The sequence below is a fragment of the Peromyscus californicus genome, unplaced genomic scaffold, assembly GCF_007827085.1.
Source record: "Peromyscus californicus insignis strain IS unplaced genomic scaffold, ASM782708v3 Scaffold_7__1_contigs__length_154581171, whole genome shotgun sequence".
NCBI classification, from domain to species: Eukaryota; Metazoa; Chordata; class Mammalia; order Rodentia; family Cricetidae; genus Peromyscus; species Peromyscus californicus.
Genome location: NW_026294595.1, coordinates 130392235 through 130408904, shown reverse-complemented (window position 1 = coordinate 130408904; position 16670 = coordinate 130392235). Strand labels below are relative to the sequence as shown.

At 47.3% G+C, this 16670-nt stretch overlaps 1 protein-coding gene across 4 annotated transcripts in view; it reads right to left on the bottom strand.

Annotated features, from left to right (window-relative positions):
- Nucleotides 1-16670, bottom strand: part of Cep250 (centrosomal protein 250) — a 52483-nt gene that overhangs the window by 24012 nt on the left and 11801 nt on the right. For all 4 annotated transcript variants that reach the window (XM_052726372.1, XM_052726370.1, XM_052726371.1 and 1 more), the window contains 15 exons: nt 16300-16396; nt 15081-15188; nt 14462-14620; nt 13855-14033; nt 13145-13327; nt 11362-11506; nt 10269-10415; nt 9290-9520; nt 7958-8151; nt 7446-7573; nt 7088-7257; nt 5563-5730; nt 5041-5175; nt 2989-3111; nt 1001-1134 (listed from right to left, as the gene is read on the bottom strand). In XM_052726372.1, coding sequence (XP_052582332.1) covers nt 1001-1134; nt 2989-3111; nt 5041-5175; nt 5563-5730; nt 7088-7257; nt 7446-7573; nt 7958-8151; nt 9290-9520; nt 10269-10415; nt 11362-11506; nt 13145-13327; nt 13855-14033; nt 14462-14620; nt 15081-15188; nt 16300-16396 — 2301 coding nt within the window. The remainder of the gene's footprint in view (nt 1-1000; nt 1135-2988; nt 3112-5040; nt 5176-5562; nt 5731-7087; nt 7258-7445; nt 7574-7957; nt 8152-9289; nt 9521-10268; nt 10416-11361; nt 11507-13144; nt 13328-13854; nt 14034-14461; nt 14621-15080; nt 15189-16299; nt 16397-16670) is intronic.

The window sequence follows — 16670 nt, the reverse complement described above, 5'->3', positions numbered from 1 at the left end:
ATGTTTCAGGCCATTACTATCCCTTCTAACACACCAGCAATCTGATTATGTTGATTTCCTTACTTGAAATCCTTACAGTTTCCTGCTGAATGTAACCCACAAGCTCCTTGCTATGGACTTCAGTAAACACGAGCTATACCACCGGCTGGCGTCACCAAACACGGCATGCTTTCATTTCTCTCAGGGCTTCTCCTCTGACTGAACAGAACTCTCTTCGCTTGCACGGGTGGCCCCGTTTCATCTTTCAGCCTTCTGTTTGTTTATTTATTTACTGTGTGTGTAGAGGGGCATGTGGAGGTCAAAGGACAATGTTCATGAGTGGGTGGGTCCTCTCCTTCCATCATGTGGCTCCTGAAGATTGAACTCAGGTCGGCAGGCTTGGGAGCAAGCATGCTTACCAGCTGAATCATCTCGCCAGCCCTAGTATTCAGTTTATTTATTTTTAATCTTTTTGTTGTTGTTTTTGTATTGTTTTTTTAAGATAGGGTTTCTCTGTGTAGCCCTGGCTGTCCTGGAACTCACTTTGTAGACCTGGCCAGCCTCAGAGATCCACCTGCCTCTGCCTCCAGAGTGCTGGGATTAAAGGCATGCGCCACCATATCTGGCTTAGCATTCAGTTTAAACACAACTTCCTGGGAAAGATTTTCCCTATATCTTTCTAAAGCAGTTTTCTCTGTCTCAGTACCTTGTCTCTTTCCTCCACTCCGTATGTAACCATCTGTAACAATTTGTTTAAAAAATTATTGATTAAAATTTTCCCTACAGAATATAATTCTATTGAGGCAGGGACCATGTTGTCATAAGACAATGGTACATAAATGGTCTTCTCGAAATACTTACTAAATGAAACAAGTATAAGATCTGAAGCAGAGGCCAAGTCCACTTCAGATGGCTACATGTGTACCCCAGAGTGACACGGTGAGGTAACCTTGCACAGAATAGTCAATGCCACTGTGACTACGCCTGGAAGACAAGCCACCCCTCTGGCTGTCTAGCTTACCTGGCTTTCTCTTTCTCCAGTTCCTTCTGAATCCGGCTACATTCCTGAGCCTCTTTCACTTTCTCCTGAATCTCTAGTTTCACCAGCCTGTGGGAGTCACCCTGGGTTACCAGCTGCGACTTCAAGTCCTCCACCTGGAAGGTTAAGAGCGTGAGGCTGAGACGACAAAGCCCACAAGCCAAGTGGGAACATGCTTCTAATCTAGGCCGTTAGGCTCCTGGAAGCCATACTAGTCAGTGGCCCGTCTCCACAGTTATGGAGGTCTCACTAGTCCCTACACTAGTTTGTTTTCTTTTTCACACTTATTGTGTATGTTCACACTCAAACACACACCATGACATGTTTGTGCAGGTCAGCAGACAATTTGTAGAAGATGGTTCTGAACTATCAAAGTGCACACCACACACACACACACCCCATTCTTTTTCTTTTTTCTTTCTTTCTTTTTTTTTTTTTTTCTTTTTTTTTTTTTTTAAAGACAGAGTTTCTCTTTATAGTCTGGCTTTCCTGGCACTTGCTCTGTCCTCAAACTCAGAGATCTGCCTGCCTCTGCCTTCTGAGTGCTGGGATCAAAGGTGTGTACCACCAACACCCAGCTTCATACCCTGTTCTTTAGTTTTCTGAGATAAGGTTTTTCTATATAACAGTCCTGGCTGTAGACCAGGCTGGTCTCAAACTCATGGAGATCTGCCTGCCTCTGCCTCCCAAGTGCTAGGATTAAAGGTGTGTGCCACCACTGCCTGGCTACCATACCCTGTTCTTAATTATTCCCTTCTCCCAAACTCTTCAGTCTGTTTGTCTCCATAGCCTTATAAATGCTACATAAATGCAGACACAAATAAAAATCTTTGTTGAATACAACTATACCAAAAGGCAAAGTGATGGGCAAGACCACAGTGACCATACACGGACACACACATTTTTTTTTTTTTTAAATAAAAACTCAGAACATCCCCTGCTCTCGGACTATGAGAAGGAAAAGCCATGTGGTAGATACAGACGTAAGATTTAGTGAGGACAGGAATGATGACCGACACTGGCTTGCCTGAGAAGTCAGTTTATGGTCACTCCAGACAAAGGGATAACAGTAGTGTCAGCATCCTGTAACATCTCCACTGGATATCCAAGTTTACAGACGTTTATATAAACCGCATAGTGGTCTCTTTGTTCTGTACATATGGTGTAAGTGTATGTTTGTGTGTGTGCATGTGAGTGCAAATGTGTGTGTATGGAGGTCAGAGGTTAATGTTTGTCTTTATCATTCTCCACCTTTTTTACTGAGGCAGGGTCTCTCTTCCTAAACCTGATGTTTACTGTCAGCAAGACTAGCTGACAGGTGAGTTCCAGGGATCCTGTCCCCGCCCCGGCATTATCAGCACATGCCACCACACCTAGCTTTTCGTGAGGGCCGAGAATCTGATCCTTATGCACGTGCTGCGGATACTTTATCAACCGAGCCATCTTCCTAGCCTGTTCTTGTTTTACAGACAGAATCCCACTATGCAGCTCAGATTGACTTCAAACTCAACAATCCTCCTGTCTCAACCTCTTAAGTGCTGGGATTAAACTATATAGTATGTGACTATAACCTATTCACATTCTCTTATACATTTTAAATCATCTCCATGTGACTTATCATATTGAATACAATGTAAACAGTACCTAATACAATGTAAAAACTATGTAAGCAGTTCTTATATATTATTTAGAGAATAAGAAAAGGTCTGTACATTTACAGTACAATGTCCTCCCAATATTTTCAGTTAGCTGTTGGCAGAACCTGTGGATAAGGAGGGTTAATAACACAACCCTAGAACTCTTGAGAGGCACATGATCAGCTTTGAACACCCTTCAACTCCACAGTTATTTCTGTAGCTGTCCCTGTCCTCCCAAGCTCAAGCAGCAGGACTGGGGACCCTTGTCTACAGAAGGGAGTGGGAGGGGTCAGCTGTGCTGGGAAGGGCTGGAGGGCAGGTAAAGGGACAGACCTGCTTCTGTAGATCTACCCTGTCCTTCTCGGAGGCAGCAAGCTCCTCCCTGTGCTGCTGGGCTGCCTCCTTCAGCTCCTGCTGTGCTCCCCGAAGCTGGTTCTGCAGCATGCCAGTAGTCTCCTACATAAGAGAAAGGATGAGTGAGTGCAGAAAAGCTTCCATGGGGGCTAGCTCCTGAAATCTGTGTTGTATAAATACTGTGTTTTGTTTCTATTGAGTTGGCAAAGCTGAACCAGGAACTGGCAATGCATATCATTTCCCACCCTATTTTTATAGCCTATCCCTCCTCCTTCCACACTACTGCATGGCTCAGCCAACCTTGTGGACAGGCCGAGAGTTTGTGACTGACTCTTACTCAGACCCGCTAACAGCCTCCTGAACACACCTCTACTTCCACTTGATTGCACACACACACACACACACACACACACTTCCACTTGGTTAAGTACTGCATTAAAAGATATCCTAGGGCTGGAGAGATGGCTCAGTGGTTAAGAGCACTAGCTGTTCTTCCAGAGGACCTGAGTTCAATTCCCAGCAACCACCTGGTGGCTCAAAAACATCTATAATGAGTCCTGGCACCCTCTGCTGGCCTGCAGGCATACATGCAGGCAGAACACTGTATACATAATAAATAAATCTTTAAAAAAAAAAAAAAAAAGATATCCTAGCCAGGCATGGTGGCATATGCATTTAAGGCCAGCACTAGAGAGGCAGAGGCAGGTGGGTGCTACATAATAGAGCCTCAAAGAGATATTCTAGGCTGGCATTGTAATTTAGTAGTTGAACATTTGCCTAACATGTACAAATCTCCAGGTTTGATCAACAGAACCACAAAAAGACAATAATAAAAGAATAAATATTTAAATATGTATATAGAAATATATAAAATGATGTATCACGGGGGTTGGAGAAATGATCAGTGGTTCAGAGCACTTGGCTCTTTCAGAACACCTAGGTTCAATTCTCAACACTTACATGGTGGCTCATAACTGTCTGTGACTCCAGTTTCCAGGGGATCTGACGTCCTCTTTGGCCTCTGCAGGCATCAGGCATGCACATGGCATATATACACACATGCAGGCAAAACACTCATACACATAAAAATAAATATTTTAAAAAATCATGTGTTCCCCCTGCTCTTAAAATACCATTCACTAGTTTTCCATTGGCCTCAAAACAAAACCCAAGCTCCTACGATGACTAAAAAGGTCTCCTTTCATTCTCTCCCCTGAGTTCATCACACTAGAGCCATGCACCTCTTTTTGTCCTTGAATTTCCCAAGCCTCTCTCTGTCTGTTACAGGTCCCCATGACAGTGAAATCCTACGCATGTGTCCTTCAAAAACCACCCTCGGTGGGTAAAGGTGCTGCTGCCAAGTACAATAACCTGAGGTCAATTCCAGGGTCCTACATGGTGGAAGGAAAGAACCAACTCCCGCAAGTTGAATTCTATATGCATGTCATGCCATGTGCATATGCATGTATACACACACACACACACACACACACACACACACACACACTAAATAAATAAAACAATTAAAAACTGCCTCCTAGCATTCATGTGCTGTGGAATAATACTTCTGTACACTGTAAATATGTATTACATATTTGTTAATAAAAAGCTGACTGGCTAGTAGCTAGACAGGAAGTATAGGCAGGACAGCCAGACACAGAGGAGGCTAAGAACAAGAAGGGCGGAGTCAGGGAGTCATCAGCCAGCCACTGAGGAAGCAGGACATGTAGAAAATGAGATAACAAGCCATGAGCCAGGTGGCAAAGCATGGGTAAGAAATATGGGTTACTTTAAATGTAAGAGTTAGGTAGTAACAAGCGTGAGCTATTGGATGAGCATTTATAATTCATATTAAGCCTCTGTGTCAGTTATTTGGGAGCAGGTGGTTGGGACAGGACAACTCTGCCTACATTCATGAAGCCCTGAGGTTCAATCCTTAACAATACATAAAACTGGGTGTTGTGGTCCACACCTGTAATCCCTGCATTTAGGAGAAGGCAGAAGGATCAGACCCAGGAACACCCTCCATACCTGCTCCTGTAACTTCTGAATCTTCATGTCCTGCCTCAGCCTTTCCAGCTGCTGACTGGCATCTGCCAACTCCTTCTGGGTCTGCAACAGTGTCTCGAGGAGGGACACTCTCTCCTTCTCTGTTTCTAGTTGCATCTGTGGAAAGGCAGGAAGGGCTTCATGGCTCTGGATTACCATGTTCACCCGGGAGGCCATAAGCATATCACACCTGCTCCAAGTTCTTCCTCAAGGATGAAGGCTGAGAGCAAAGGAAAGTCTAAGACCATTAACTTAGAACCAGGAAGTGCAAAGATTGCCACTGGTTTGCAAGCTGACAGGATGTGGTAAGTGCTGGCCCTCCCTCAGGAAGTATGACATATTGCCTCCTTGCCGCTAACTGCATCTTAGCCCACTCCCGAGCAGCAAAGTGGTAGCTACACTGTCTTCAGGAAGCCCCGCTCGAGCCCTGCATTGGAATGGTGAAGTGGTAAAAAACTGGGGGACTCAAAAGATGGCGAGGTTCTGATACTCCAAGCTGCTTACTCGGTACAGGGTGCTGTCAGCCTGGGCTCGCTCCTCATCCCTCTGTGCACGGATGGCTTTAGCTTCTGTCTCTTGCTCTCTCAGCCTTGCTTCCAGCTCCGTTCTCTCCCTTTCTAGGGTCTCCAGGGTCTTATCCAGCTCCTGCTGAAGCAAGGAGCGCTCTTTCTCCTGACCATGTGAAGGAAACCACACTGTTAGAACCAGTGGATGAGCAGAAGAGGCAGGAGAGCTGCTTTGGAGTTTGAATCTCCCCGCTGCCTCACTGTGACTTGGGCACTGCTCTCAGCCTGGTGATCATTTCTGAAGGGAGGCTTAACAATCCCTGCCTTATCTATCTCACTAAAACTTAAGAGTCAAGTGAGATTTTTTTTTTAAAATGATATATAGGCCAGGCAGTGGTGGCCTACACCTTTAATCTCGGCACTTGGAAGGCAGCATCAGGCGGATCTCTGTGAGTTTGAGGCCAGCCTGGTCTACAAAATGAGTTCTAGGACAGCCAAGGGCTGTTACACAGAGAAACCCATTAAAAAAAAAAAAACCCTAAATAAATAAATAAAAAATTTAAAAAGATGTATAACCTGGGCATGGTGGTGCATGCCTTTAAATCCAGCAGTTGGGAGGCAGAAGCAGGTGGATCCTTAGGAGTTTGAGAACAGTCTGGTCTATATAGTGAGTTCCAAGACAGCTTGGTCTACAAAGAGAGACCCTGTTTCAAAAACCAAACAAACAAAAAACATGCAAATGTGCTTTCTAACCCCCATAGAAGTTACAACTGTTATTTTTAAAGCCACATCATGGTTGAATTGAACTGAATCAGCCAACCCTGCCTCCTGCTGACAACGGTCCTCTGCTCAGTTGGACAAACAGAAAGTCACTAGAAGACAGACTGGCATTAGCAATGCAGAAAGTCCATCCTACTGTGATGGAAGGGAACCAGATGTACGAAGAGCCCGTGTGGCATCCATGCAGGGCCCACGGGCAAGCACCATCACTTCTGGAAGTCTCTTTGTATTTTGAAAAAGGCTATCTCTTTGTAACACAAGTAGTCTTGAACTCACAAGCCTCCTGCTTCCGGAATGCTGGGATTATAATTGTGCTCTGCCATGGCTGCTCCCAGGGTCCACGTTTAAGTCTTTATACATATCAAGTAGCACACACACACACACACACACACACACACACACACACACACACACACAGACATTGAGAGCTTACAATTACAGTGTTCACACTACACCAAGAACTAGTCTTAGTTTTTTTTCATATGCTACCTTATTTAATAGCTGGACGCTGTTCAAGTCTGAGGCCTACTAGGCCACAACGAGGTATCCTGCCTCAGAAAGCAGAGGCCAAAGTTGAGACAGAGACAGGCATTCTGGGATTGAGGATTATTAAACTGGATTTTATATCCTGGCGATCAAATTTCACCCTTCTAAGCAGCAAACACTGGACCAGGGGGAGCAGGTGGCAGACTCACTGAAGAGACTCACGGCCTCTCCTGGCCCCCAGCACACCCGCCACCTACCCATTTCCCTTGGAGCCCGTTCACCTCCTCCTCGTGGGCCGCCTTCTGGCGCTCCAGAGCTGCTTGCCCATCTTGCTCAGCGTGGGCTAGCTGCCTGGCTACTGCATCCCGCTCCTGCTCTGCCCGGCTCCTCTCAGCATCCAGTTCCAGTTTCAGACACTTCACTTCCCCTAGATGCCAGACAGGATATCTCTGAGCCTCTGCCCCATCCTTTTACCTAATAATAGTCTCCCTGCCCCCCACCCCATGAGCAACTTCCACTCAGAGGCCCCGAGTCTGGCTGAGGAAAGCTTCCCATTGCCCTCTTGGCTGTTAACATCATGTGAAATGCAGCATGCCCCCTCCTGCGGGCTCTCACCTTGAATTACTTCCTTGGCTTGAGTGACAGTTTGAATCTGGATCTCCAGCTGCCCCTTGGTGACCTCTATCACAGAATTTTGCTGTTGGGCCTCAAAGAGATTGCTCTCCAGCTGTTCCTTGGCTGACCTGAGATTTAGGAATCAGCAAGAGTTCTACCCCATCAAGCCCCTTACCCTTTCTTTTTTTTTTTTTTTTTTTTTTGGTTTTTCAAGACAGGGTTTCTCTATGAAGCTTTGCGCTTTTCCTGGAACTCACTTTGGAGACCAGGCTGGCCTCGAACTCAGAGATCCGCCTGCCTCTGCCTCCCGAGTGCTGGGATTAAAGGCATGCGCCACCACCGCCCGGCCCCTTACCCTTTCTTAAGAGGGACTGGGGAAGTACAGGCTACACAGAGAAGTTATGGGGCAATTGCATGTCTACAGCTCATTTAGAATTCAACATGTAGAACAGGGAGTTTAGCTTAGCCTTGCAAAGCTCTCTGTGCTTGGTTGAGCTAAGTGTGGAGCCTACCTGAGCCCCAGGACTTGTTCAGTGAGGTCCTGTCGGTCCCGCTCCACAGCCTGCAGGCGCACCCCGAGAGCTGCCCTCTCCCGTACGAGGGCCTCCTTCTCCAGGACTGCTCTAGCAAGTGTTTCTCCCTGTCGCTCTGCATCCTGACGCAGCTGCTCCAGCTGAGCTGTAGCTGCTTCTTGCTGGTGATGTGCCTGAGGAAAAGGAACTAATGAGATACAGAGTGAGGCAGAATCCCAGGGCTGCTGTCAGTAAGCCAGGGGCCCAGGGGCTTCAGAGACTCTGGACCCAGCACTGAATACTGCTGACCCAGGAATAACTGGCATTTATTTATTTCTTCCTTGATCAATCAGGAGGCCCCAGGTCAGAAAGGATGTTTTCCTATGGGTGAGAGACTCTGTGCTTCGGATAGCAGGACCCACATATACACCAAGAAAGTGACTAACGCCTGAGAAGGGACTCTAAGAATGGATTCTGTTCAAGTATTAGAGCAATGAGAAGTTTGGTAGGGAAAGCATGGATTACCCTTCATTGTGAGCTTGGTGCTTTAGAATCACCTAGGAGACACACCTCGGCGTGTATCTCTGAAGATGCCAGTGGAGGAGGAAAACCATCTGAATATGGATGTCAACATCCCATGGACTGGAGTCTCAGAATCAATTAAAAGGGCAACAGGAGAAGGCCCAGCAGAACAGTTCATTCCCCTTTCTCTGTCTCCTGGTAGTTAAGATGCAGGCAAGCAGCTGCCACAAACCCGGCCACCACATAGACATCTGCTGCCATGCTTTCCCACTATGATGGGACATGTCCCCTCAAACTGTGAGTCAAAAAACAACCACAATACAGAAAGACCGTCTCGAATACAAACAACAAACAAACAAACAGAAAGACAGACAGACATGGCCTTAGCTGGACATGGTATCTAATAATCTCAGCACTCAGGAGGCAGAGGCAGGTGGGACACTCAAGTTTGAGGTCTATATAGTGAATTCCAGCCAGCCAGGGCCACAGAGTTAAGACTCTGTCTCAAAAGACCAAAATAAAGAATTAAGTAAACAACATAGGCTGGCCTTTAAGGATATCAAACAAATAAGAATAGCATAAGAACTGTAGATGTTTGAACTAAGCATGAACTAGCAGAGAATACAGGGAAAAACATGTAGGAGTGGGGCGGCGGGGAGTCAGTGACAGATTTTGACAGAAATTCCTTAAAGCAAAGGGAAGACACCTCCCTGACACTAAGTCACTCCAAAGTAAGACCTTGGCATTCTCTGAGTCCTCTGCTTACAGGAGCGTGTATTACACTGTGGCAGGAGGGAAGCGGTCTCTCACCTCACTTAGTTTCTCTTTAAGTTCTTCCTTTTCTTCTCGGACACTCTGCAGTTCTGCCTGGAGCTCAGCCCCTGTCTCCTCTGCCTTCTGCAGCTGAGCCTGCAGCTGAGTTCTCTTCTCCCACAGGGCTTCCCTGCGCCTTTCTGCCTCTTCCAGGTCCACCTGCAGAGCACTTCTCAAGTGCTCGGCCTCCTCCACTCGGCCGCACACAGACTGGTTCTCCTGCTCCAACTACTGGCCAGAAAGAAGGGAGCACAAGGCATCAAGGCAATGGGTGGGCTCCCTACGCTTTGGAGGGTGTGCCTGGAGCCCCCTATAGCTGGACATGGGAGTGCTCTGAAGAGATGGGGAGACCCATTCATTTGATCTGGTGTTTATATTCTAGACGGGCCTGATGCTGGGATAGAGATAAAAAAGGCAAAATCTCGCTTTCAGAGAATTCAGAATAATACCAGGTGGTGGTGCAAGCCTGTGATCCCAGCACTTGGGAAGTGATGGAGGATCACAGTCTTGGTAGCATGAAACACTGTCTCAAAAACAAAACAAACAAAACACCCAGATAATGACATTTCTGGGTCTCAGGGGAACGGGAAGCAAGCAGTTTTCCCCACTAAAACGACAGGTTAAATTTTTAACCAACAGAGGTGATTTTGGGGGCACTTGGGCCATTCAACAGATCTGCCTCACCCAGTAGAATTAAACACTTAGCCTTGCTTCCAGGGACATGGACCCTTCCCTAGTCCTGATAATTTATCCACAGCTCAAAGGTTCTGCTGGAGGTCCAGAGAAGGGAATCTACAGTGCGTAAGTCCAACCCTTTGCTCTCTGCACAGTAAATGTCCCTCTTGCTCACTTCAGCTACACTTGGGGGCTGACCACTGAGGACTCTCCCCCTACTCAGTCAGGCATCAGCTTTGTCCACTAATGGCTAATCCTCAGATAAGGCCCAGCCCCTCCTGAGAATCAACTCTTCGCTCACCTGGAGGAGCTGCTGGTTCAGCCCAACTTTATCTAAAGCCAAAGCCTCGTTTAAGGCCCCAAGCTTGACAGCTGCAGCTCTAAGATCAGCTACCTCGGCCTTCAGGCTGTTCTCGGAAGCTGATAGCTCTGCAATGGACTGTTCTGCCTAAAAACAAAAGGGTTAGTTTCCTGCTTTGAGTTTTCATGGACAGTAAACCGTACACACTCCCAATACCTGCTTTTTTTTGTAAAATATTTCATCTCTTCCTTTCCATTCTAAACAAGGTTTTCATTCATTCATTCATTCATTCATTCATGAGAAGGTGCTCACAGAATAGAAACACAGAAAGATGTGCAAACTATGATTGTCATGACAGTATAGAAACTATGAGCACAAATGAAAACTCAAAGAAGGCATCAGTTCAATTTGGAGAGGAGAAAATGCTTGGGACAGTGAACAATGACAGGGAGATGGTTCTTGGGAGTCAAGACGAAAGAAAAGTGTGTATAGTGCATTAGTCATGAAGAAGATGACCCGAGAACGCAGCTGATGCTTGTGGCGAGAACAGAGGATAGCTGGAGTGTGGGTGAGCTTGGGAAGGGAATAGTTTGAAGCAGATGGCAAAGGGTGTTGAATGGGGTACCAGAGTTGAGAAGCCATTGAATTTTCTTTTAAAGATGTATATTTTTAAATCACGTGTATATAGGTGTCTGTGTCTCTTTTCTTATGAAGGAATACAAGTACAAATATGAGTGCCACACCCATGAAGTTCAGAAGAGGACGTCAGATTCTCCTAGAGTTACAGGCAGTTGTTAGCACCTGATGTGGGTGCTGGAAAGTGAACTCGGGTCCTCTGCAAGAGCGGTGTGCATTCTTTCAACTGCTGAGCCACCTCCAGCCCCCATGGGGCGACTTGAAGAGACTAACAACCAGATTTATACTTTAGAAAACTCATTGAATCCCAATGTAGAGGGCATGTTGGGAGGGAGAGGAGCCAGAGCAGACTAGGGATTGAAGAGAAAGATAGGAAGATTTGAAGTCTGAAGAGTGAAGAATGAGCCACCAAGCCCCTTTCCTGGGAAGACAACTTCCAAGTGAGAAGGCCACATACCCTGGCCAAGGCTGCCGTCACTTCCACTTGCTCTTGCCTCAGTAACTCCCCTTCTAGGCGACTTGACTCCAGGGCTTCCCGAAGAGTGATCAGCTCACTTCGTGATTCTGACTGTTTGGCTTCCAGGCTCGCCAGCGTCTCCTGACTAAGAAGGGAAGGAGAGGGAGCTAGGGGAAGTGTTTGGGACAGGAATCTAATTATTTTTTTCTATTTTAAAAATGTGGAATTAGTTACTAAAAACTAATAAGGAAAGCTCTCTAAGAGCAAGTGAAAAAAGCAAGGTGCATTAACAAGTGTGTTAGTGTACTGCCTTTCATGAAAAACGTAAGAGAAAGCAGAGACTCTGCATGAAGTGGACTGCACAGGTAAACACGGGCTACCTGAAATGGTTTCCAACAGAAGGAAGGCCGGAGCGAGCAAAGATGGCGACACTTCCCTGTGTGCATCTTTCTAAATAGGTGGGTTTTCCCTGTTTGTTTGTTTATTGTGACAGGGTCTTGCTCTGCAGCCCAAGCTGGCTTTGAACTCACAGCAATCTTCTTGCCTCAGCCTCCCAAGTGTTGAGATTACAGGTGTGAGCCAATATACCCTGGTATCTTTTTCAACAGCTTTGGCTTTTGACTTGTCTAACTATATTATCGAGTCAGAGAGATTACATTTTAAACACTGTGTGGATTGTCTGCTGTATCTGTGTGGATTGTCTGCTGTGCTCTCAGTGCAGGACATGGGCATGGCTCTACCCTTTGGCAGACCTTCAAGCTTCCTCAAGCTTCCACTGTTTACTAGGCACAGAGGAGGGGACTATACCAAGGGAAGAGCTGCTGCCAGGGCTCTGCTGGCATTAACAAGTGAGTACCTGGCTAGCAAGGACTACAGAGAGAGACCCCGTCTCAAACAAACAAACAAAAAATGAATTGCATTTATTTGTGTGTGGGGAGGGAACCACAGTACACATGGAAGTCAAAGAACAATCATGGGAGTCAGAGGACTGAACTCACATCGAGCTATCCTGACAGCCCTATGCTAGGATTTTATGAAGTACTGCTCCATCTTTCCAATAACTCTTCAAATAACATCTCCATTTTGCCAAGAGACTAACCCATTCCAGTGGCAAAGCCAGGATCTGCAGCAAGCCTCTGTCCTGCCCTACAGTTCCTTACTGCAGCATTACCTGGTGGAATTTACAGGTTAGCTTGGGGGCACTGACCCTGGATTTCCCTTCCTGACCAGTCAATTTCCTATCACGTCCCAGTGGCCTTATCTTCTCACAGCCAGCTAACTCTGAACATGCCACAAAACTCCTACTTCCTTTTCTTTGCTATTCTGTCCCCTGGGTCCTTTTTTCTACAAGGCAGACTAGGTCAAGGTCCCACTCAAAGTCTACCCCTCCTCCATGAGTTGCCCCTGGTTCTCAATAGTTAACTGTTGCTCATATGCTTCCAAACCACCAAGCTTGAGCTCTAGTGAAGCCATATTTCTTCTAGCTTCGTGTCCAGTTGTTTGCTTGTCTGACTTCTCATTCGATTTCAAGCTCCTTGAGATCATGGTCAGTACCTTACTCATTTTTGTAGCCCACCCATGTCCCACCCATGTCCCTGTAGGGACTCAACAGTGTCTAGATGAATCTTCTGAACTCATCCTTCGACAAAGGAAGCAGCAGTAAGCTAATGTGAACCATTGCAGGCTTTAGGCATTCTACTTCCGAAGAGAGGAATGGGGTGGGGGAAGGTGTGGACCTGAAGGAAGGCCAGGCCCTGGTGAGGAGAGGCCTGGTCACACTTACAGACGCTCCCTCTCACGGATGGCCATGTGCAGCTCCTCCTGCTGCTCCTGCTTCTCCCCCTGAGCAGAGTCCCCCTGCAGCTGCAGCTCCACGTTCACTCTTCGAAGTCGCCATGCTTCCTGCTCCAGCACTTCCAGCTGCTGCTGCAGCTCTCCCCTGGCCTTCTGCAGCAGCTCTCGCTCCCTGAAACACAGATCAGAGATGAACAGACCCGGGGACCAGAGATCCTGGTGGAACAAGACCGTGTAGAGCAGAAGGCGAGAGAAGCTTGCTTCTTTTCAACATCTCATATATGTATGTATATATACATGTACATATATAAAACTTTTTTCCAAGCAGAAAACCATTTATTATACGATCTTAAAGACCCCAACCCAAAGGATTTTCCCACAGGAAATAGAATAAAAACCAAAGCAGCCTTAAGCATCCATGGATCCCGGACAACAGGAAGAGTCAATCAAATACAGGACAGTGATGGGTAAGTGGCTAACTGAGGACTAAAACCAGACACTGGAGAACTGAGAATGTAGCTCAGTCATAAGAGTGCTTTCCTAACAAGCCTAAGGTTCTGGGTTTGATTCCCAGCCCTACAAAACCATAAGTAAAACCAGATACAGAGCAAAACAAACTGTTGAAGGCTTTGCTTTCCTTTAAAAAACCAAAACCAAAACCAGACATGGAAGGTAAGGGCAAGCAGCCTGTTCACTCACTTGCTGAGAGAGTCCACCTCTCCCTGAAGGTCCACCGTCTGCCCGGCCAGAGCATCCCGCTCCCCAGTGAGCGTGTGCAGCCGTTCCCTCAGGGCTCTGCCCTCCTCCTCCCACTGATCATGCCGCTGCTGCAGGAAGCTCATAGCCTCCTGGCAGCCCGAGAGCTGCTGCCTGAGGTCCTGTGGAAGGAGAGCCACAGAATGATGTGAAGAGCAAGGAGCCAAATCAAAGGAACGGCTCCAAGGCAAGCTGAGAACAGAAACGTGGCCACCTGAGATGTCCAAGAATCAGGGGTTACTGGGTTCTGTAGCTCTAGAGTCTTGAAGCCATCCTCAGACGTAGTGGCAGAAGGGACAGTCAGGGCCGCTTGGAGTTGGGAAACATTTACACTCTCCCAGGACTCTGCTTAGCGGCACTCAAAGATACATACACGCAATTGGTGTGGAGAATATACACACCTGTAAGCCACAAGCACCACTGGGCAAACAGAGAAATTAATGTGCAACTGAACACATTCTGACTGGCTAGCTGAAGGGGACACTCCAGCCTGGAGATGTGCTGGGGGTACCCATCCCTGTGGCTGGGGAGCAGCTCCGGGGCTTCTCACCTGTACGGCCTGCTGCCTCCGAGTCAGCACTGAACGCACCAGAGTAAGAGCCTTGTCTGGGTCCTGGGGGTCAAACGGGGAGAAGCCACTACAGTCCAACTGCAATGAGCTCTCGCGATCTGAGCTTTGGGTCACAGTGTCCTCTTCTTCCACTGAGGCCTGAAATGCAACCCTGTGTCACCGAGAGACTTGCACTCAGAGCGGAGAACCTGAAGGGTTCCTTCACAGGTCCTACCCCTAGGGCAGGGACAGGGAAGGCAACCTGAGAGCAAGACAAGACTGGTCCCTTCAACTCTTCATGTTTGGTCACCCAAGTATAGTCAGCAATGAGGCTAGAATTCTCTCTGGGGCAGTAAGTGAGGGGAAAGGGGAAGAAAATGCCACTGCAATGACAAAGACGGAATCCAGCCTATGGCCTAAGAACCTCAGCAAGCAGCAAGATAGAGCGGCTGCCCGTACCCAGGGCCAGGACGTGATGCTTACCTACACTTCAGGGTCCCATCTTCACGCGCACTGAGAGAACCTACCCTGACACGACCCTCAGCCCAACCTCAGCCTAGAAATCAAGGCATGAGAGGACAGGAGGAGGGGCACTGTCCGTTACAGGACGAGAGCTTACCAGTGCCTGAGTTATGTCCTTGAGCACATGCTGCAAGGACAACTTCTCCTCTTGGGCATTCCTGCTCAGAGATGCCTCCTGTTCCATTAACTCGGCGTGGCTTGTCTCCTGGTAAGGGGACAGAACAGGGCCTAAGCACCAAACTCTCCAAAGAGAATTCAGCATTCTTGTCCCCAAATCAATCAAAGACATATTCTACTCTGTCAACCATCCCGTCCCAGGGAGTCTGAAACAATGTAACATGGCAACAAAAGGCTCAGAATAGATGATTAAAAACCGAAATGACTGCCCCGTTCTATCAGCAGTGAAAACTTGGACAGCCTTGGAAAACCAGAACTCTCTGCAATCCAACATCACTCATTTTAAGTTACTTGAGCCCTGTGGATGTCTGCCGTGGCAAATTCCTGACAGAAAGGAATTAAAGGGGCACAGGTCTGCTTTCTAGTGGACTCCAACCTACATGAGAGTAGGGGTACACATGTGGATAGGGGTTCAGCAGTTACCAAAAGTCAGTGACCAAAAATGTGTTGAGATGAAAAGAAACACAGAATCAAGCCAGGGATTCTGCCATCCCATCTTGGAGAGTCACTTCTGTGACATCCCTGACAGATGTTTAAGCCAGTGAGCACAGCTGCACTCTTTCATAAGACACACACTGTTCAAGCGATAGCTCCAGCTTGAGTCAAAACCCACTACCTCATCTATAACTTCTACCACTGTGGACGCTCTACCCTGGAAAACATTAAACTGGTCAACTCGCTTTTCCCCATCAACTCTACTTTCGGAGATATGAGGGCAGCCAGCCTCTCCTCCTCACATCCTTTCTTCTCCAGACTAAGTACTGCCGTACTCCTCAGCTGTCTCCCCAGATCCCTTCCTGACACCTTGCTCAATCCTGCCCCTTTAGCTTTCCTTAGGGTCTCATGTAGCTCACACTGGCCTCAAACTCACTATGACAAGTCTCTCTCTCAGACAAGGCCACATTTCATATATATGTTATTGTAATTTCCCCAGGAGTTCAGTCAGGATAGTGGACAGTTATTATTTTATTGACCAGGTAAATGAACGAGTTAACTAATTTTCAGATTCAGCGAAAGTTTACTTTTCAGCTTTGGAGGATTTCACCAAGGACCATTTAACTGGTTCCATTCACTACTTGTCCACGAACAAGGAACCTGTCAACCCACTCCGGGCTCCTCTGCAACAGAGGGTCACATACCAGGATCTCCATTGTTTCCCTCAGAGCCTTTACCATCTTTTCATAGTCTTCATTTTGCTTCTGAGATTGGGTCAGCAAAGCAGAGAGCTCTGTCACTCTAAGGAAAAAAGCACAGCACTGTCTCCTGGATAGCCCAAGGACGTGGACAAAGCCACACAACAGCACACCTCAGCCCCGACATGGACACCCCCACTGCAGCTCCCAGAACCCCTTGGGTATGCCCAGTCCTTTGCACTCCCTGAATAACATGTGAGTCTATAGTCTTGATCTGGTGGGGAAAGCCAAAGCCACTCAGACACATGCAGGGATTTACCACATCTCAAGACTGGAACGCGGGTTTGTGGGCCCGAGAGCTGAAGGAAAGCCCTGGC